The sequence below is a fragment of the Megalobrama amblycephala genome, linkage group LG13, assembly GCF_018812025.1.
Source record: "Megalobrama amblycephala isolate DHTTF-2021 linkage group LG13, ASM1881202v1, whole genome shotgun sequence".
NCBI lineage: Eukaryota > Metazoa > Chordata > Actinopteri > Cypriniformes > Xenocyprididae > Megalobrama > Megalobrama amblycephala.
This window is the reverse complement of record NC_063056.1, coordinates 7922225-7944632: the sequence shown is the minus strand read 5'-3', so window position 1 is coordinate 7944632 and position 22408 is coordinate 7922225. Positions and strand designations below refer to the sequence as shown.

Below are 22408 nucleotides of genomic sequence, written 5' to 3'. Positions count from 1 at the left end.
CCAGTTGTACATAAGCCCAGAGGACATGCATTGTTATTTTTCAACATTTTCAAATGAACTATAGTGAAAAACGTCTCAAAAGAAATGGTCACAATTCAGGAATAGCAGAATGTATTACAAAAAAAAACCCCATAAACAAATGGAATATATCCATTCAAATGGAATATATCCTCAAAGAGGGAGTCTACCAAAATGTGCTAAATAGCTCAGCAAGCATAAAACTTAGAGAAAGAATTGACTGTGGATGTGTACTTCCAGTGGGCAAATGAATGTGGACAGTTTGTGTAAAATTTTTTATGTAATGTGTAAAGAACTTTTTGAATATACACTTACTGGCCAAAAATAAATAAATAAATAATAAAAAGACTCAAATTATGAAAGAATGGTTTAATATGACTTTAATATGTTCCTTGATGTATAATGTTATGAGTGTCCGATGCGAATGTCTACTACAGTGTTTTATATTACAATGACCTCTTATATGTTAAAAGATTCTTTATGTCATGACATTTTTAATGGTTTGTTTTCACAGAAACTCAACATACTGTATGAAGGTGTCCATGTCACTGACGGTTGAGGAGAGTGAAGAGGGACTCTGCTTTAGCAGTCGAATACGTTACCAGGAGAGGGCCGAGATCACCAAAAGCAAAATGATCACCTGCCCTGACATCGATGACTATCTTGCCCCCTACAAGCAGCCTATCATGACCTGGTACAAGGTACAGAGTTGTAACTCACACAGGATGAGGTGACCCAGATTTGTTTTTGTCTCTGTCTCTACCCCTTCCCTAAACATTCTTTCTGTCATGACCACTCTCTGAGTGTTTGGCATGGTAATGGGTATGACAGTGTTGATGATATGTCTTGGCATAATAGTTCTGCTATGCTGCTGCATTTATTGATGCTGCTGCTGCTGTAGGTTATTGCTGCTGCTGCAGAGCAAGTACGGGACTTGCTACTGCCACTACATACACGGCATGCTGTTGTGAGCAAGTAAGACATGCTGTTGCTGTACAGTATAGCGTACATGAATTACCCGTAGCAGATCTATACAGGTGGAGCTGGAAACTTTGGAGGGATTTGAAGCTTGCTGCGCTGCTAAGGCAATGCTACCAAAGTATTTTGAAGGTTGAGCACGCAAGCTCATTGGCTACTGGTACAGCAGAAACCAATCAGCAGTGTCCTGTAGATAATGATGTGATTATGAGCAGGTTGAGTTAAAGGACCTATTAGTCTGTGCCTATTAGTCTAGAGTTTCATGACAGAACTTTGTATTTATCCCTGAAATAGAGCTGCACAATTAATCATTAAAAGATTGCAATCTTGATTCAAACACTCATGTGATCTCATTCCTAAATGACAACGATACGCCTATGTCTATTAAACCTTTGACAAAATCACACCGGAACATTCAAATTTTTTTTTAAATAATGCATTCAGATTTTTCATTAAACAATTTAAACAATTTAAAAAGACTGCAGCAATTAAAATTTGTCAGAACCTTTAGTAAATTACAAGTTATTTTGTTTAGTTGTCTGTTCAGAATTGTGGAAGAATCGTGATCTCTGTTTAAAACATGGCCGTAACCATATCTTGAACATTGGGGCCATGACAGGTTTGAGATACACTGCCTTAAACCATCTGATTTCAATAGGAAGATTTTTCCAGGACCAAAAATGTTGTTTTTCTTTGCAAAATCAATCACCTTTAGGTTAATGGGTTTGAAATGAGTTAGTGTGACAGTTGGATAGATGAAGAACTCCACAGATATGAGTCAGTTATTTTTATTTGTTTTCACAGGAGTGTCAGAGGAAAGAGTGGAGGAGCTCCATAATCATCAACACCACCAGTCTATGGATCCCAGAGGTGCAGGAAGATGATGGAGGAAATTACACATGTGAACTTAAATATGGCAGCAGAGTTGTGAGACGGACCACGGAGCTCAAAGTCACAGGTACGCTTTCAAACTGATTCAAATTAAACACTGTGTTTGAGGCACATCGAAAGCAAATAGAACCTGTTTTATTCAATAGCCGCTTTTCCACTGCCGGGCCAAAGCGTTTGTTACGGTATGCTGGTAGAGAGATGAGGCAGATACGGATTTCCACAATTACACGTAGTATTTAATACACAGAAGGCAAGGAGAACCAAACATACACGTTATACAACATTCAGAACGGACAAGGAGTGAAGGGAGTGAGTGTCATATAAAGGGAGTGCTAACAATAGAGTCCAGGTGCAGGTGATGAGTGTTGATGAGGAACTGACGAGGGAAGTGAGTGCAGGTGACGAAACAGGAGGATCATGGGATATGGAGTCCAGGGAAACAAGGGATCCGTAACAGTACCTCCCCCTCCCGGTAGGCGCGTCCTCGCGCCGTAGATGTAACAACCGGGAGGGGGGCGGGCGCCCTGGAGACCTCAAACCGAAGCAGGGGGAGGAGTAGACTGGAGTGGAGGTCTCCAGGGCAGGCTCAAAAGCCATGGCGGGTCAGGAGCCGTGGGCAGCCATGGCGGGTCAGGAGCCGTGGGCAGCCATGGCAGGTCAGGAGCCGTGGGCAGCCATGGCGGGTCAGGAGCCGTGGGCAGCCATGGCGGGTCAGGAGCCGTGGGCAGCCATGGCGGGTCAGGAGCCGTGGGCAGCCATGGCGGGTCAGGAGCCGTGGGCAGCCATGGCGGGTCAGGAGCCGTGGGCAGCCATGGCGGGTCAGGAGCCGTGGGCAGCCATGGCGGGTCAGGAGCCGTGGGCAGCCATGGCGGGTCAGGAGCCGTGGGCAGCCATGGCGGGTCAGGAGCCGTGGGCAGCCATGGCGGGTCAGGAGCCGTGGGCAGCCATGGCGGGTCAGGAGCCGAAGGCGGCCATTGCGGGTCAGGAGCCGAAGCCGAATTGTCGCCGAGCCCAGGCGGCGGTGAAGGACCGGCGGGAGATGGCGGAACCAGCGGCTCCGCCGACCGAAGCGCAGCCGGGGCTCCAGAAGGCCGCAGTTGAACACAGACGACAGACAACAGAGTGAACACCAGGGGGAGTGAGGAAGCCAACTGGAAACGAGGGACGGAGGGACGGAGCGGAGCCGGAGGAGTGCAGTCCAGAGGGGAAGGCAGGCTGACGAGGGACCAAGGTGTGAGCGGAGGCAGGATGGAGACTTGTGAAGCTGGTGGACTGATGGGCAACGGTGGAGACGAGGGAGGTTGGAGCCAGGGTGTAGGTAATCGCCCAGAGGTCCGAGGTGGAGATCTGGGCGAGGGGGCTTGAGGTGGAGGTGCAGTGAGTACATACATGGGAGGCGGGAGAGGGAGGCAGGGAGGGAAAACAGTCTTATCAAAGTTCATAGCTGGAGCGGCTGGCTCGGCGGCGGCTGGAGCGGCTGGCTCGGCGGCGGCTGGAGCGGCAGGCTCGGCGGCGGCTGGAGCGGCTGGCTCGGCGGCGGCTGGAGCGGCTGGCTCGGCGGCGGCTGGAGCTGAGGGCTCGTAGGCGGCGGCTGGAGCTGAGGGCTCGTAGGCGGCGGCTGGAGCTGAGGGCTCGTAGGCGGCGGCTGGAGCTGAGGGCTCGTAGGCGGCGGCTGGAGCTGAGGGCTCGTAGGCGGCGGCTCGAGCAGAGGGCTCGCAGGCGGCGGCTGGAGCAGAGGGCTCGTAGGCGGCGGCTGGAGCAGAGGGCTCGTAGGCGGCGGCTGGAGCGGCTGGCTCGGCGGCGGCTGGAGCGGCTGGCTCGTAGGCGGCGGCTGGAGCAGAGGGCTCGTAGGCGGCGGCTGGAGCAGAGGGCTCGTTCATCCCCTCAAATACAATTAAAATCCCCACAGGCACTGGAGCTGGCTCTGTGGGGACTGGAGCGGGCTCTGGAGAGACTGGAGAGGGCTCTGGAGAGACTGGAGAGGGCTCTGGAGAGACTGGAGAGGGCTCTGGAAAGACTGGAGAGGGCTCGTTCATCCCCTCAAATACAATTAAAATCCCCACAGGCACTGGAGCTGGCACTGTGGGGACTGGAGCGGGCTCTGGAGACACTGGAGCGGGCTCTGGAGATACTGGAGCGGGCTCTGGAGATACTGGAGCGGGCTCTGGAGACACTGGAGCGGGCTCTGGAGACACTGGAGCGGGCTCTGGAGATACTGGAGCGGGCTCTGGAGACACTGGAGCGGGCTCTGGAGATACTGGAGCGGGCTTTGGAGAGACTGGAGCGGGCTCTGGAGATACTGGAGCGGGCTTTGGAGAGACTGGAGCGGCTTTCTTCCTCCTCCTCCGCTTACTGGGCCCAGTAGAGGAATGTGGGTCCAGCATGGGGCAGGCAGGGAGTTTGCTGGAGGGGTATGCGGAGGAAGCCGGAGGTTGACTGACTGGCCCGGCCAACCATGTTTCTGGATGGACTGGACGACAACACTTATCCTGAACCATGTCCACGAAGAATTTGGAACCATTTAAACACAAAATTAAATTGATAGTTTCGCTTAAGGAGAAACGAAAAACAGGTTCATCAAAACGGATAGTGTCATCATCCAATCCATCCAAAAACAGGGAGATCAAAACTGCTTCAGGCCAGTCAGACAAATAAGCGAGCTCAACGAACTCCTCCACATACCTCTCCAGCGAACGACCTACCTGCAGGAGCCCGATAAGGCGATCGCTGGCGGTCAGAGTGAGAGGCGTTGGAGGAGCTGAATCCAGGGACCCGGTGAAAGGCTCCATTTTTTTTTTCCCGTGGAAAATCCGGTCGTTTTTTGGTCCGTTCTTCTGTTACGGTATGCTGGTAGAGAGATGAGGCAGATACGGATTTCCACAATTACACGTAGTATTTAATACACAGAAGGCAAGGAGAACCAAACATACACGTTATACAACATTCAGAACGGACAAGGAGTGAAGGGAGTGAGTGTCATATAAAGGGAGTGCTAACAATAGAGTCCAGGTGCAGGTGATGAGTGTTGATGAGGAACTGACGAGGGAAGTGAGTGCAGGTGACGAAACAGGAGGATCATGGGATATGGAGTCCAGGGAAACAAGGGATCCGTAACAGCGTTCTTGTTGCTTAATCTTTCCATTCCGTGCCGATCCGGCCCAGTCGGTACGGATATGGTTTCATTCTCCACTGTGGGGCTGATAAAAGCCGCTCTTTGGAATGTAGTACAAATGTGTCAGTTGTTGCCTTGGTAACGCAAGAGTTTTCAGACAGTATGAGATGTAAATAGCGACCATGCTATGGAGGATGATACTATTATTAACTTGTGTTTACTTAGCTCAAATGGCGCACTTGGCCCAACAGTGGAAAAGCAGCTATTGATGCCGTCTACACTGGATGCATCAAGTAGTGCTGAGATGCTGACCGTAAATGGGTGCCCGTTCTGGTTCTGCTGCGCTACACGTGTTTGTCCTACTTCCGTCAAGAGGCCAGATGGATTTGGAATGTCACTTTGGCACGTCCAGTGCAGACAGCCTCAAGCCATTGTGTTGCATCATGTACAGAAAAGGGAAGAGCTGGTTGAAATCACAATTTATAATTTGATTGGCTAGATTTACATCTTACCAAGCTGATGCAATGTGGGTATCACATTTTTAAAAGGTACTTAGCAGAAAGTAATCAGTATTTATACATTTTGGATGGAAAGAAGTTCTAATCGAGTCTGTACAGTTCCATGCCAGATACCGGCGGAGTTTAGCTGCAACCTTGATAAAACTCACCTGCCTACAGCTTTCTAGTAATGCTGAAGAACTTGTTTAGCTTGTTAAGATGTGTTTGATTAGGGTTAGAGCTAAACTCTGAAGAACCCCTGCTGCACTTCACATTTGGAAGTACATTTAGACTAGGGCTGCACGATTATGGAAAAATCATAGTTGTTGATTTGATTTCCCTCGATACTGTAATCCTGATTATTAATATTGATTAGCGGAATTTACATTAAAATGCTTTTTTTTCTTTAATGTGACATCAAATGACATCAAATGTGACATTTCAAATATGAATATATGAAAACAGTAGTATAACAATAGCAGCTATAGATTACTATGTTCTGAAAGGGATGCCAAAAGTTGTTTTCACTGGCATACTTGTGCCTCAAGCCACATGCTGGAGGAAACTGAGGAGTAGGTTTGTTTAAAATCAAGCCCTTGATTCAACCCTCCAGCTTAAACTCCCCCATTTGTACACATATCCAGGCTAAATCCAGCACAGCATAGAGCAAACAATGGACTGCGCAGTTTTATACAACACACAGTGATGGAATCATAATAAAATCTGCTTTCACAGCTTGTGTCTAGATAGAGCTCTGTCTTTTGAGCATTCCCTTATAGCAGGGCTGGGCAACTCTGGCCCTTGAAGTCCACTGTCCTGCAGAGTTTAGCTCCAACCCTGATCATACTCACCTCCCTGTAGCTTTCTAGTAATCCTGAAGATCCTGATTAGCTTGTTCAGATGTGTTTTATAAGGATTGGAGATAAACTCTGAAATATAGTGGCTCTCGAGGGCCAGAGTTGAGAACCCTGCCTGATATGCTACACATAACTGATCTGATCTCATGTACACTCACATTAATATGAATGAATTGCTTGCTTGACAATAAAGTAAGCAAGCAAGCAAAATATTTTAAGAGGAGCATTCGTTTGTTAGAAATACCAATTACGTATGTCGCCCTAATTGGTTCTTGATCATACAGTATGCATTGAGCGTGACCATGAATACCCTATAGAAATGAGCGACCGGTATGCATGTAACATTTCACTTAGCAATTATTGTCTAACAATGAGTTTATGATGCGTTTATGTTTGATTATAGCACAGATGTATGAAAAACATTAAACGGATGTTAGATTTTTCATAAACTAGAACACTACTAGAACACTAGTAGATTGTAACTTGCTCTCTTACTAAAGGTTGCCCAAGATAAACTGCACATACTGAATGTGACTATGGAACGAAATTATTAAGATTTTCAAAACATCAGTTATCCTGTGACTATTTGACAAGGAGAAAGAAGTTGGCAAAAAAGAAATAACAGTGGCTGTGAGCTGTTTGTTTGTTAATCCACTAAGATTCTTTCACAATGCTGCCAAAAACTGGGATGCCACCTTGTCTGTTTTTCACTACACCCATTATCAATGGTCAAGACTTTTCACATGTCACAAAATAATGGGAGATGAGACAGCAGCTTGTCTGAGAACTGGTTTGCTAATGAGCCTTCATCGTAGATGAATTGATAGGCCACGAAGGAGACCCACCTTCCTGCTTGTCTTCTTACAGGGCAAGACAGCAGCATAACACACACATTTATCTCAGTGTTGTCTGACACATTTGACATTCTCTGATCCCCCACACACATCATCATCACGTGTGGGCAGAGATTGCCACACGCCTTTATTGTTTTGCCCAAGTGCCAAAGGCAGATGATTTGTCTCTCTTAGACACAGAACAGGGTCTAAAACTCAAAAATATATCAAGAAATAACGAAGTAATTCAGTTAACCCAGCAGATTTGCACTAAAATCATGGAAGGTTTTGCAAGAGGAGAATTTTATGAAAGGAGAATCTTTACATATACTCCATATCTTTGTTGGTTCAATCAATGTTGATTCATAAAGTGACAGCTCTCAAGTTCTAAAAATTTCATAATAATAATAGAACACCTAAAAAGTAGCTCTCTGTATACAGGTGCTAAAGTCACGCGACTGACACAAAACAGACTTTGTGTGGTACTGTCGTGTTTTCTAGGGTGTCATTGCTAGGGTGTTACTTGTAAGGACTTAGCCTATTTATTAGCTCAAATTAATTGTTACAGGGAATAAGAATTGAATCAACTGTAAATGATTCACTGTAAATGATTCAGAATTAATATTTAACACTCCATCAATTATTCGTCCAGCGAAAATTGAGGTTAGAGTATTTTATCAATTCTGGATAAAATATTATTCTGCGGCCAACAGTAACAATATTTTATTATGATTATTGTTATTATTGTAATTATTATATTATAAGCAAGAGGTAACTTGATCTTTTACGTTTAAGGCAGTAATTTGACACACAGCACAAGAAACTCGTATATGTGAAAATCAAAACAAGATTTTTTGACTACTTCTAATGATTACAGGAAACTAAGGCTAAACACACACACACACACACATACATACATGCACACACATTCGCGGAGTTGATGAGTTATGAAAAGTCCCAAGTTCAGTGCTAACTTAACTCATAACCTGAGGAAAATCACAAAAGCAGAGCTTTGGCTTGATTCTTTAGGTTTAAAGGAGTTTCACCAGTTTCCAGCAAGAGAGAGAGAAGTTTGCTTGTACCTGCGTTTGCTGTGACAGCTGAGGTAATCGGGTTGTTCCGTGACTCGTGTACAGCAGAATCCCGTTCTGGATTGGCTGTCTTTCAGGTGACGTCTTCTCGGGAAAGCCCTGTGGGTTGCGCGGAAGCTTTGAAGGATGCTGCTGGCTGGTGCAACTGTTCTGAGCGTCTGGCTTGAGCGGCTCTCTTCTTGGGAGACTTTGGTCAGATATTTCACGAAGTGTTTTGGAGTCTGGATGTGACGGCTGTCAAATGATCAGCGGCGCAGCTCGTGGTTGAAGTCGGGTGTTCGATGGAAAATCAGCCCCGGTCAATCAGTTATCAATGACCCATGCGACTTTTCCGCCGTGGTCAAAGTAGCGGTGCTTCGGCTAACGGGCTTCAACGACTGTGCTTCAGTCCGGCTTCTGACCGATTTCGAGCGATTTCTGACCGACTTCTGACTTCTGACTTCCAGCACTAGCTTGTTTGGACAGCATAGTTTTAAAGGAGCGATCCTCCAATGAGACGTTGCTACGGAGATTAGACACGCCTCGTCTATTGTCTATTGATCACATCGCGTGATATCTGTGGAACATTCTCCTGTTTTATTAACAACTTTATAATGTTTCTTAATATTTTCCTGATACTGAATTTCAATGTTTCATTCACACAGAATTACAGAGAATTATAAATTCTGCATTTAGAACTCAAACATGACACACTTCTTACACACATATTATTAGACTGACCTAATTAAAACAATGATTACCAGAGAAAGAAGAGGCATACGGGAATACAAACATATACTGCATTGACTCCAACATGTTAGTAATCACATCATAGCAAATGTTATTCTGGATATAGTTAATACTTTAAGTAATCGACAATTGTCCCTTTTGAGATTCAAGATTGAGTCCTTAAGCATAGTTTAAACTTTGACCGGAGTCACGAGTGACCGGGTCAGGATGGATTGCTCACACAAGGGAGGTATTGATAGGACAGATTCGTCTTTAAATCCGTTGATGGGTGTTTTCCTGTTCCGTCCGATAATACAAGAGGGTTTTGTGAGAGAATCAATAGATTTAATGTGATCAGATCCACGTGATGGGTTCTGATTAGTTTATTGCTGATGAGCTAAGAAGTCCTTTAGACAGAGTCCTTTGTTAAAAGAAGTCACGTCATCACTTCTGTTAAGGCTAGGCGTTTCCTGTCAGGAAATGGATCTTTTGGACCAAATGGAGCTTTGTTCAATCATGTTGTTCATTGATAAAGTCATTGGGAAGTTCTGTCGAGCGATGCCCTACATACTACAGTGTTCTAGGCTGGCCCAAATAAAAAGCAGATTTTGAAGGAAATAAACAAATTACATACAGAAAATAACCAACAGTGGACTAAACTGAACGGGGAGTATATATACAGGATGTAAAGGAAATAAATAACATACAGTAGATAATAATATGTAACCATATAAACTACAGGGACATGACCAGAAACCAAAGAACTTGAAACTAAACGGAGCAGGGAAACAGGAACTAAGGGAAACTGTAACCTTAATAGTTTGTTAAAATCATTCTACTAATTAAACTAAGACTTCATATTAAGATTTCATTTGTTAACATTAGTTAATGCAATAACTAACATGAAACAATAATTTTACATCATTTAGTAATGTTGTATAACCTCACCATGAAATCAAAATTGATAATTCTTTTTTAACAGACTGTTGCAGTTCTTATTATAAATTATTTATCCATGCACATCATTATATTTTTCACAAATCATATGCTCTCGTAATCTTTAATCAAAAATGTTAACCTCCCCTCCCCCTCAAATCAATGTCCATTCTTTTCATGACGTATGTCTTGGCAGAGGGTGGGACTAAATATCCTCCACAACTGACTGGCATTCAGATCTGCCTCCATTTAATTAGCAACACCCAACTTCCTACAATTCAATCAATTCCCGAAGGACAAAATCACATCCCGCACTACCATTTTTTCTTCTCATATATACGTCACAATAGGGAACAAAAGATTATCGCAACTTTCGTTTGCTGACTTTCATGTTAATTTCTACATAAATATTTTTTTTTTTTTTTTTTTTTCAAATATAATATGGACTGAATTTAAATATATTGTAGCACTGCACTGAGCATTTCGATGACAGGTGTTGAGCATACAAAACAAACATTTATGGACAACTGAAGACTAATACTTTTTAATGTTTTAATTTTCGGCTAAAGCTTCATCAAGAGCATAACAAACGATCAGAAAATCCTACGACTTACATATAACCTGACATATTTGTGAGGTTCGGTCTAAGCTGAGTATATGCACATTCATTGAGAGCACTGATGTGTAGATGAAATGATCTTGTAGGATGTCAGTAAACTCAGGCACTGAACCATCATAGCCTAGAGGCACAGGATCTGTATTATCATGATAAAATATGGATTGGGGTAAGATATGCTCAGACACAGCCTGCGGTGAGAGAATAATCATGCTGTATCGTCTCCAGTATCACTAGGCCAAACAGATGAGCAAATCTTCAAATAGAGAAATAGTTATGTAGTGACTGCACAATGACTGCGTGACCATAATATCTCTTTCAACGGCAGGCAAGAGACTTTTTTTCCAGCGTTAAAATACTTGATCACATTTTATTTTCGGTGTCTTTACCTACTATGCACTTACTGTACATAAAAAAAGCAATTGTTAGGTACAATGAACTTATTGTGTTCATGTTATATTGCAAACATTTGTCAACTCAAGTATACCTTTATTTATATAGCACTTTACAATACAGATGATCAGTTTTACAATGTTAAACAGGATAGCATTGATCAGTGATGCAAGCAGGTTTCAGATTGCTGTAAATCAGCTCTAAAAAGACAACAGTGTTGTTGTTCAACTGAAGTCAGATCAGTGTTGATTCAGTTTGGTTCAATAACTGTGTAAAGTTCATCAATTATGAAATGAGTTTAATTCAGTTATGAAGAAGCTCAGGAGAAAACAGTGATGTCATCATCCAGCTCAGTTCATTTCTCATTCGATAGTATCAATGCATCAATAATATATATATATAAAAATGAACTTAAATGATTGAAATATTATATATTAATATCTCCTGACTGCATCTCTGGAGCTCAGCCACAGTGATCTTTGGGTTCTTCTGTACCTCTCTCACCAAGGCTCTTCTCCCACGATAGCTCAGTTTGGCCGGACGGCCAGCTCTAGGAAGGGTTCTGGTCATCCCAAACGTCTTCCATTTAAGGATTATGGAGGCCACTGTGCTCTTAGGAACCTTAAGTGCAGCAGAAATTTTTTTGTAACCTTTACCAGATCTGTGCCTTGCCACAATTCTGTCTCTCTTCAGGCAGTTCCTTTGACCTCATGATTCTCATTTGCTCTGACATGCACTGTGAGCTGTAAGGTTTTATGTAGACAGGTGTGTGGCTTTCTAATCAAGTCCAATCAGTATAATCAAACACAGCTGGACTCAAATAAAGGTGTAGTATTAATAATTAAATCGATTAATAAAAATTAATAATAAATCTGCAAAAATGTCAACAATTCTGTGTTTTTCTGTCAATATGGGGTGCTGTGTGTACATTGAGGAAAAAAAATGAACTTAAACGATTTTAGCAAATGGCTGCAATATAACAAAGAGTGAAAAATTTAATGGGCTCTGAATACTTTCCGTACCCACTGTATATATAATAAAAGTGTCCCCAACTAAACAAGCCAGAGGTGACAGTGGGTCAAGGTTTACAGCTGTAATTAGATGCAGGTAAAAATGTACAAAATAAGTGCATTGATAATGATAACTAATTTAAATGTTAGTATGCATAGACAACTATAAGAAAATTTGTAGGTTGATTTCCTCAGAGTGTAAACACTGGTTCTGTAAAATCTAAGCATTTCTGCCTGTTTGGAATCATGACTATGTTTTTGACTGACCAATGGAAGACTGGTAGAGTGTGAGCCCAACAAACTGACAACAGTAGCCCCTTTCCCACAGTAATCCTGATAAATTACACTAAAATTACCAGAAAAATTACAAAACAACTTTTCCATTAAAAACACAAATGTGCTGTTCACACAAGCAATGACATTTTGTCTTTTTACCAGTAAGATACCATTCACACATCAGTGCCAAAATACCAGTAAACTCTGTGATGTCAATCATCTTTTTTAAATGCTGCACATTTCATCCACCTGGATGAGGAGAAGCGATTTGTCCATTGACTACTTTACCTGTACATGTATAACCCAAGAAGTTCTTGACAGATTTGTAGTTGAGACTCTGTTCCTCACAACAATGTTATTGTATGGCTTCAAAACACTTGGAATTGGTTAACCATGCCAGAAGAGCTTTTTTATTCCTATTGATGTTCACATTCACATTCCAATGCAAGCTTTTATTTATTTATTTATTTTTATTTATTTATTTTTTTAATTACATCAAGCAGGTCTCTTCTGAATTTTAGATGTTTAAAAATAAGTTAGGGTTAGAATAAACATCATTGGTCTGTATCAATTTGAAATTATCTTGGTTAGAAGATTCCTAAACCTAACTGCATTTTCAGGCTAATTTTCAGTCAAATTTTCATGCCTAATATGCATGCAGTATGTGTTGTTCGAACCACATTAGTTCAACAATATAGAACTGGATTAGTTACAAAAAAAAGGGATACCTTTTAATCATCACAATTTAATTCAGACCTTGAAATTACAAGTTTTACATGCCATTATGAACTACGCATTTTTAGGATACATACAAGTTCAGTTCTGTGGACAGCATCTGTGGCCTGTGGTAACAGTACAATTTTAACTTTTCCAAAGTGTGTAAAAAATAACAGAAAATTTGATCGTATTATATATCAGTGGTTTATACTAATGCAATACAATAGAGTAGTCTTGAAGGCAATATAGTCAGAGGGTTTAAAAGTAAAAATCCGAAGCTTTGATTTTTGTTAAAGGTGCCCTAGATTATGTTTTTAAAAGATGTAATATAAGTCTAAGGTGTCCCCTGAATGTGTCTGTGAAGTTTCAGATCAAAATACCCCATAGATTTTTTTTTCATTAATTTTTTTAACTGCCTATTTTGGGGCATCATTATAAACGTGCCGATTTTATGCTGCGGCCCCTTTAAATCCCGTGGTCCACGCCCACAGAGCTCGCGCTTGCCTTGAACAGTGCCTTAACAAAGTTTACACAGCTAATATAACCCTCAAAATGGATCTTTACAAAGTGTTCGTCACGCATGCGGCATGCATGCGTCGAATTATGTGAGTATTGTATACTGTTATATTGTTTACTTCTGATTTTGAATGAGTTTGATAGTGCTCCGTGGCTAACAGCTAATGCTACTCTGTTGGAGAGATTTATAAAGAATGAAGTTGTGTTTATGCATTATACAGACCGCAAGTGTTTAAAAATGAAAATAGCAACGGCTCTCTTGTCTCCGTGAATACAGTAATAACCGATGGTAACTTTAACCACATTTAACAGTACATTAGCAACATGCTAACGAAACATTTAGAAAGACAGTTTACAAATATCACTAAAAATATCATGTTATCATGGATCATGTCAGTTATTATCGCTCCATCTGCCATTTTTCGCTATTGTTCTTGCTTGCTTACCTAGTCTGATGATTTGTTTGTGCACATCCAGACGTTAATACTGGCTGCCCTTGTCTAATGCCTTTTATAATGTTGGAAACGTGGGCTGGCATATGCAAATATTGGGGGCGTACACCCCGACTGTTACGTAACAGTCAGTGTTATGTTGAGATTCGTCTGTTCTTCGGAGGTCTTTTAAACAAATGAGATTTATATAAAAAGGAGGAAACAATGGAGTTTGAGACTCACTGTATGTCATTTCCATGTACTGAACTCTTGTTATTTAACAATGCCAAGATAAATTCAATTTTTCATTCGAGGGCACCTTTAAATAATTTTTAGAAATTTTTCAGTTTATTTCAGCTTTACTCTTTGAGGTGGGATTACTTTTCTAGTTGTAGAAATTCTAGCTCTGTAATAAGTAGAATTTGCTCTAAATCAGCAGGATTTTTTTTGAGTATAGTTTTCACCCCATACCTTCCATGACCTTTCTCCTTTACACAGAGACAAAGCAGTCTGCATTTAATGGTATTTGTATTTGTATTTATGTACTCTGTATGTATTTAATTATTATTTTTATTAAAAATAAGTGGAAAGTTTTCAGCACATCCTAATCTATCTGGCACTATCTATCTAATTTAGGATGCAAGATAAGAACCAATTAATTCATCACAAACGATAGTAGGGGGAGATGGAGAAAGATGCTAGTCTTAATTTATTGTAACGGATGGAAAAGTATCTACAAAATATCTAGAAGAATATCTACATTGTCAAATGCAGTGGGCGTTGGGACTTTTATAAATATGGGTCAAATAGCCAAGGATAACAGGATGGGGAATGGTATACAAATAATTTAACAAGTGAATTTGATTTAAAAAAAAAAAAAAAAAAAAGATTAGTTAGTGTAACCCCTCACCCAGGTCCTACTCACCCCGCTCTGTTCGAGCTTCGAACCTGGTTCTCTGTCATGAGAGTCTAACAAGGAGGTTAAAGGCTGCAACCTCTAGCGTCAGTCGCTAGAGCATCTCTTGAGATCAGAGGAGTGAGGTTTACTTGCACAGCGACTACTAGCTGGCCTCCATTGCATTAGCATCTGCTTTAATTGAATGAAATAAAAAGTCACACACACACAGGTACACAGTATTTGAGGTTGTCAGTATTTGAGTCCTTATTAAAACGGTTACACACAGTTCGGTTATTTAAGGGAGTGACAGTGTACATTTTCAGAAGATTTGACGGATAAACTCATGGCTCGATTGGACTCTTGTCATGTTAAAAATGTTTATACTTTTATGGACGTCGCCATCTTTGATGTAACTTTGGTAAATGTGGTTGTCAATCCCAATAACTGACTGTGTGAATGTAATCTATTTAGCTGCAGTCTGTGCAGGGCCCTTATTGTTATATAAAAGCTACTAGTTTTACAATTTTACTACATATAAACAGATTTTGCTGTCAGTGTTATCTGTTTTGAAAAAAAATCTACATCAAACTAAAGATTCCCCTCTGAGAACAAGGTGATCAAACATGAGTCTATTTACAGCTCTTGTGGTGTGTACTAACAGTGAAATAGTCAATACACATTAGAGGTTATGCTCATTGCCAGGATGCTAATGCTCAGCACTGTCAAGAGGATTTACTTTTGATTTATGAATAACCACTAAAGCAACCAATGTGTGGTCAATAAATAAGCAAAGCCATTTTTCAAATGGTTATCATGTGGTTAGAATAAATCTGACCAGAGTTGAACTGGTTTTCTTTGGATAAAGCTCCACTTTTAAAACCTTATCATAAAACATGACTAAATTTGAATGGGGGGGGGGGGGGGGGAAATCAGTGGAAAAGGATCGCTAAATTCAATTTATATGTACTTAAATGCAAATTGCGAATAACCAATGTGGCACATTTTAATAAATGAATAAACTGTTATCAGATATATGCATTTTAAATTTATTAATTTTATCTTTCTTTTGCCAGGAAAATAGTGATGACACTGATTCCTCCACTGGGGTCCATCCATCCATCCATCCATCCATCCATCCATCCATCCATCCCAATAAAGTGCTCTGTAGAATGTGAATGTACACTCTAAGAAGAAAAGGTTCAAAAATGAACTTTTTAAGGTTCCTGGCGATTGCAACTGTGGGGGAACCTTAAAGGTTCATTTTTGAACCTTTTTAAAAAGGTTCTAATTGGAACCTTCACTTAAAGGTGCATTAAAGCCTCATTAAGGTTCCATTTTGAACCTTTTCCTTTTAGATAGCAATAACATATATTAATAATAATTATTAAAATATAATATAAATTATACATTAACTATATGTCTTATATAAAACTTATATAACTATATCTTAATCCCATTTCAAAACATTGAATACAGAACACAATGATTGTCTATAAAATGTTTAATACATAAATATAATGAGCACAGGCACCAATGGACAGAGAAAAAAGGAATATTGTTTTTTATCATTCAAATAAATAAATAAACAATCAAATAAATAAATCATTTCATTCATTAATCTATAAATTTCCATCAACCTTTAACAGAATGTAGCTGAATATCTATCATTTTTATATTATTTTTAATCATTTAATTTTTAATTTATATATAATTTTTAATATAATGTTTAAACAGGACATTAAACAGGACAAAGAATGTTAGAGTGTTTCTCGGCTTTGAAGCATATTCAAGGTTGAAGATGAAGTACATTGTGGTGACCTGGTCATATCGTCTACTTCACAGACCTTCTCCCCTTGCATCTAGAGCTTAGATCGGGCCCAACAAATCAAGCCCGACCCTACCCGAGCCCGAGCACGTTGTGTCCGAGCCCGGCCCGGCCCGACACGTCCACTGTAATTATGAGCCCGAGCCCGATTTAAACCCGACCATTTTTAATATGTGGGCCGTTATAACCAGGGGCGGCGCCAGATTTATTTATTTTTTTTAACACAGGTGCTGCTGTGCTAGATCATTTAGGCTACAGGGGGGAGCTGCGCAGTTATATAAATTATATAAATACTATTAATAAATGAGCAAAAATTGGCCACTCAATATTAAATATTAAATTAATTATCATAATTAAAGTTTTAATTTTATTAAATTGAACAAGCTCAACATTCAGCATTCAATCAAATATTCTTAAAGATTAATTATTATTAATAATGTTACTTCAACATATTGTTATTTCAACATAATATGTGTGTGAGCAACAAGCAAGATGTGCGTTTGTAAATTCGGTGACAGGGTGTGTTACCAGTTTCAAAAGGTGTGTGACCGCGGCGCGCCGGCGCCTCTATGTCATAATTACATTGTCTGCTATATTGCTTTTTATGTATTAAATCCAGGTAATTGGATGATGAAAAATGTATTAAAATTAAGATACAATTTATACTAAACGAAATTCACTTTAAAGAAAATCTTTCTTCAAAACAAAACTTAACAAACTTGAAACTAAATGTGCTTATTTAATGGCTAAAACACTAGACTACAGACTCTCTTTTTGTACAAATTGCAGCACATTCATTTAATTCTGAATTTTGTTTACATGTAAGTTGAAAAGCATTTGTTTGTGCATAGTAAACATATCTGTAACATTTATCAAGTTCATAATTGTGCGTGCATTTATTAATTATTATCTTAATGAATAATACGACAAGGAAGAAGCATGTAAACTGCGTTGTTTGTTTATTAAAACTAGTTTAAAATGTTTCCATACCTCCGATTTTCCTCCAGACTTGCTCAAAATTAATTCTCCTGTTTTAATTTTTTTCTTTGCTTCTTCAAGCTCCATGTTGTACTTAAGCCTCGTTTACACTGTTCGTATGGCTCCGACAAGGTTTTGTTCCATCCTCTGAGCGGTGTCAACTCACACCAGAAGCATTTCAGAAGTGAAGCGGCTGGATTCCCAAAACCACAAGATTTGCCTGGCCAACATTGTTTTCGTTAAATTTTTCATGTTTTTAATGGCTAAATGGTTATATTTTGTCCGGTTTGATTGTGTTTATTGCTATACCATACTTTATTTTGCTGTAGCCATACAGATGAAGTTAACACACTTAAAATTCCAGTTATGGACAACAAAAACAAAGAAATTTCAAGTTTTTCAACTTCGAATCTCTTGTCTTCAGTTTCTGTCATTGTAGTGATGTGAAATATCAGCAGGAGTTTACTTAGGGTGATTATTTTGACTTTATTTTGTATTTGAGCTGCGCGTCAAAAATAGGCGAGGCGCCTATCTTTAGCGAAGCGGCGCGGTGAGCCCCTTCTGGGACGCTTCTCAAACGCACCGCGGCGCCGTAACGTAACGTGCCGCACACGCGTGCAGTGTAAACGAGGCTTTAAGCTACTGAATAGTACAGCACGCACAGCAGGTGTGATGCGTCACGCGTGCGAGACTGCGAGTGCGAGTGGACGAGACGCTGCGCATGACACGTGACGTGCTTTATCAAGGGCCCGGCCCGACCCGGCCCGAGGACGGTGGCAGGAAATAGGGCCGAGTCCGGGCTCGGGCTCGGGCAGAGAATCTAAGCTCTACTTGCATCATTATTTCTAAAACAGACTGCATCCAAGGCACATCCATTTACAGTATATGCAGCACAGGGTTGGGTGTACATGGTTCCTAAACAAGAAGAGAATAATGTTATATTCAATATAATATGTATGTATTCAATATAAACGTATTAAATGATACAGAATTTCCATTATTATTTGCTTTTAAGTCATAATATGAAACACAATTTTACTCACAACTGAGGGGACATTAAGGGCTGGATATCATGATAATATTTCCTTTGTGGAGTGATGTTTTATATAGTCTGTCCTCTCACTCTTTGTCCGTGTCATTTAGTCCTCTAAAAGGATTTGGTGATCTCCAAGCATTTGGTTTTCATTTTTTTTTTCATCTTGGTAAGACAGATTGTCCATCTACAAAAACAAAAGAATTAAAGCTGCAAGCAGCATTTACCGGGGTTCAAGCATTTAAGGCCTTTAAGCACATATGCGCAAAAATATATATATTTATTTGCACTATAGTTATCTGTGATAGTATCTGTAATAATGATCTAAAAGGACAAATAAATAAATAAAATTCTATGAAGTTGCAATAACATGACTTGCAATAATGATAATATCAACAGCATATGCACAATACACACAGATTAGACTGTCAGGGTCTGTGTCTTAACATGTCATTATAGTCAATGCAAAGTGCAATGATACAGTAATGCAATGAAACGAACATAAAACAAACACACCTGGCCCAGAGTAATACTTCCATAGCTAATGCTAATTAGCTCATCTCTAACAAATTACGCCCACAATTGCATTATCAGAACTCGCCAAAGTAAACCATGAACATCAACAATAAATACCAGATGAATATTGACACATTTGTGAACTTACAATGAAACGCATTCTGTCTTCTTGTGTACAACAATGAAATGAGAACGTGTGGAAAACAACTTTGATTCCTTTGACAGTCTTTCTGACAACAGAGATTAACTTACCTGTATAATGAACTGTTTAAATGTGTATTCCCCGAACAATATTCAGTATTTAGATGGTATAAACAATCCTTATTTGTGTAAAGCACTTGAAGCATGTATTCATATAACATTTTAACCGATGTAAGAAAAAAAGTTGAATTCACATGAAAGATTTCTTATCCTGTGGCTCCCTCTATTGGCATAATTAGTATTACAGCCAATGTCAGTCTATGGGATTTGTAAACATTGACAACATATAATTTGAAATGTTATTTTAATGATTTTACATTGCCTACATATGAATTTAAAAGCAAAACTATTGCCTAGTGTTATGTAAAATGTCACATGTGCTTACTTGAAGAAGGTCTGAGCATTTCCTGAGTAGTTATTAGCCACACACACACACACACACACACACACACATTTATGTTTTACATTTAGATATTTTTAATAAATTATTGTTAATAATTTTTTTTCTAGTCTCCTAGTCATATATATATATATATATATATATATATATATATATATATATATATATATGATGGGTGACAAAATGTTTACTGCAAGTATCTTTTAGGTTTCACATTCCCCATAATGTCATAATGTGAATCAATTGCGAATACTAATTCTTCAATAGATATGAAGTGAAGAATTTTGACAAAACGTGTCTGTAAATGTTATAATAGTGATTTTATAATGTCTAAATATGAATTATGGAACAATTTTAGAGAGTAGTAAGACAAAATTACTATTTTGACCAGCAGAGGGCAGAAGATGACCAGTCATTGGCTCACATTCATTTTAAAAGTCTATGTTCAATGGTTAAAAGCATTGTTTTATTCTTAACTTCATTAATTAGATGTGCTTACACAAACAATTTGTTGCAGATGTGGATATTTGGAATCAATGATAGGTTATAAAATGCTTATTTCATGTATCCCCTTTTAAAAATCATCATTTTCAGGTCTCAATGTAAATGTAATGTTATGTGATTACAAAAACAGATATCAAAAAATGAACAAATGAAGTGGTAAACCTTGACAAAATGTGAATAGTAATGTTATTATAAGGATTGATATAGTTAACTAATATAATCTTGAACTGTATTAGTGGCCATCTACTGCTATCTATTGGCACCAAATGGCAGTTTCAGGCAATTTAGTGAGGAAAAATATGGTTTTTAAAGGTTTTTGACAGTTATAGCGCCAGCTATTGCATGATCTCCACCACTTTTTTTGGGTGTCCTCAGAGTGTGCCCATACATATGTGTGCCAATTTTGGTGAAAATATCTCGTTACGTTTTGAAGTTATAGACACTTATATATAAGAGAGCATAAAAAATGACCCATGAAAGACTTTGATTGGATTTTTTTGCCACTTCCTATCAAAATTTTGACATTTGGGCTTTTGCTTATAGTAAACCAACTTAGGTTTCGTGTTTCCTACGGTGGTTTCGTCGCGATCGGACTAATGGTTTCGAAGATATTCGCAAAAGTTTTTTAAGCGCTAAATCACAACGTAGCACAAACCATCAGGCAAAACCTACCATATTTGGTATCGTTGGACTCGGCAAGGATTCAGGAGTCTAAAGACGTGATGCCCGTGAAAATAAGTGAGACACATCCAAAGTTATATATATTTACATCTAAAACCATTAAAAACGTATGTTTTTTAAAGTTTTTTCACAATTATAGCGCCACCTATTGTCCGATTTACACAAAAATTGGTATGCTTCTTTAGAGTCATATGCTGCATGTGTTCACCTATTTTCGTGAAGTTCTGAGTTTTTGTTTAGGTTTTATAGGCTTTTGGGTATATTTAGCCACGCCCATTTTCTAAATGACCCAGTTATAGCGACCCAAAGGGCAAAGTTCAACTTTTTTTGATAATTATTGATCTAGAGAGTCCATAGAATTGTCCTACACTGGTTTCGTTCCGATCGGGCAAAAAACCTAGGACTAGTTCGCAAAAGTAGGTTTTTCACATATTTGCGAATAATTAATGAACGATTTGATTGACAGCATTGGTTCTTGAGGCAAAGTTGTTCAGCATGAGGAGATCTATCAAATGATATGGAAATTGTGTGGTTTTATGAAACACCACATGATTGCTGAGGCATAAAACTCATTAGCGCCAACTTGTGGCCGATTTCTTTCAAAATTCTTACAGACCTTTAGGACCATGAGTCGAACATGCCCATTGAGTTTCGTTCTAATCAGCCTCCGTTAACCTGGTCTAATAGGTGCTCAAACTTCATTGGCCAATGGCGGCCATGTTTTTTGAGATACGCCAATGTCCTCATAGACTATCATGCCCCCTTGGACCAAGACACTGCATGCCAAATTTCAAGTCAATCGGTACAACGGTTGCCTAGTTATAGCCATTTATGTGTTTTTTTCAATTTATAACGCCACCTAGTGTCCAATCGACGGGATTTTTTTACCATGACCGAAGATTGAGCCTGTACACATGTGTTCCAAGTTTGGTGCAAATATCTCATTTCGTTCTGAGTTATAGCCATTTAGTAAAAGTGGCTCCCCTTACGTACGTTTGGCCCTTAGCACCGTGAATCAAAATTTCAACTTTTTTTTGATAATTATTGATATTTAGACTCCAGAGAACATTTCTGTACTGGTTTGGTTCCGATCGGGCGAAAAACCTAGGACTAGTTCGCAAAAGTAGGTTTTGGACATAATTCAAAATGGCGGGAAAACGCGACCTCGAAGAGCGAAACTGATCTTCTACACTTTTGACCGCCTTGACCCAAGGATTCCAAATATGTAAATTTTTAAATCTACGACAAACGGTTTAGGAGTTATGAGACATTTTGCGCATTTGATTGCTGTAGCGCCACCTATTGGCCGATTTGGGTCATACTTTGTCAACCTCTCCTCGATTTTTGTACTATCATTTGACAAAGTTTCAAGTCTCTAGCATTTACGGTTTGGGCTGCACGATGCGTTTTACGGCAGAAGAAAAATAATAATAATAATAATAATCCTAACAATTACAATAGGGTTTCAGCACTACGTGCTTGAACCCCTAAT

At 39.6% G+C, this 22408-nt stretch overlaps 1 protein-coding gene across 1 annotated transcript in view; it reads left to right on the top strand.

Annotated features, from left to right (window-relative positions):
* The window catches only part of LOC125243904 (X-linked interleukin-1 receptor accessory protein-like 2), a 567738-nt gene extending 549371 nt beyond the window's left edge, over nucleotides 1–18367 (top strand). The window contains exons 3-5 of the mRNA XM_048153770.1: nucleotides 533–719; nucleotides 1801–1954; nucleotides 15852–18367. Coding sequence (XP_048009727.1) covers nucleotides 533–719; nucleotides 1801–1954; nucleotides 15852–15859 — 349 coding nt within the window. The 3' untranslated portion in view covers nucleotides 15860–18367. The remainder of the gene's footprint in view (nucleotides 1–532; nucleotides 720–1800; nucleotides 1955–15851) is intronic.
* The last annotated feature ends 4041 nt before the right edge of the window (nucleotides 18368–22408 follow it).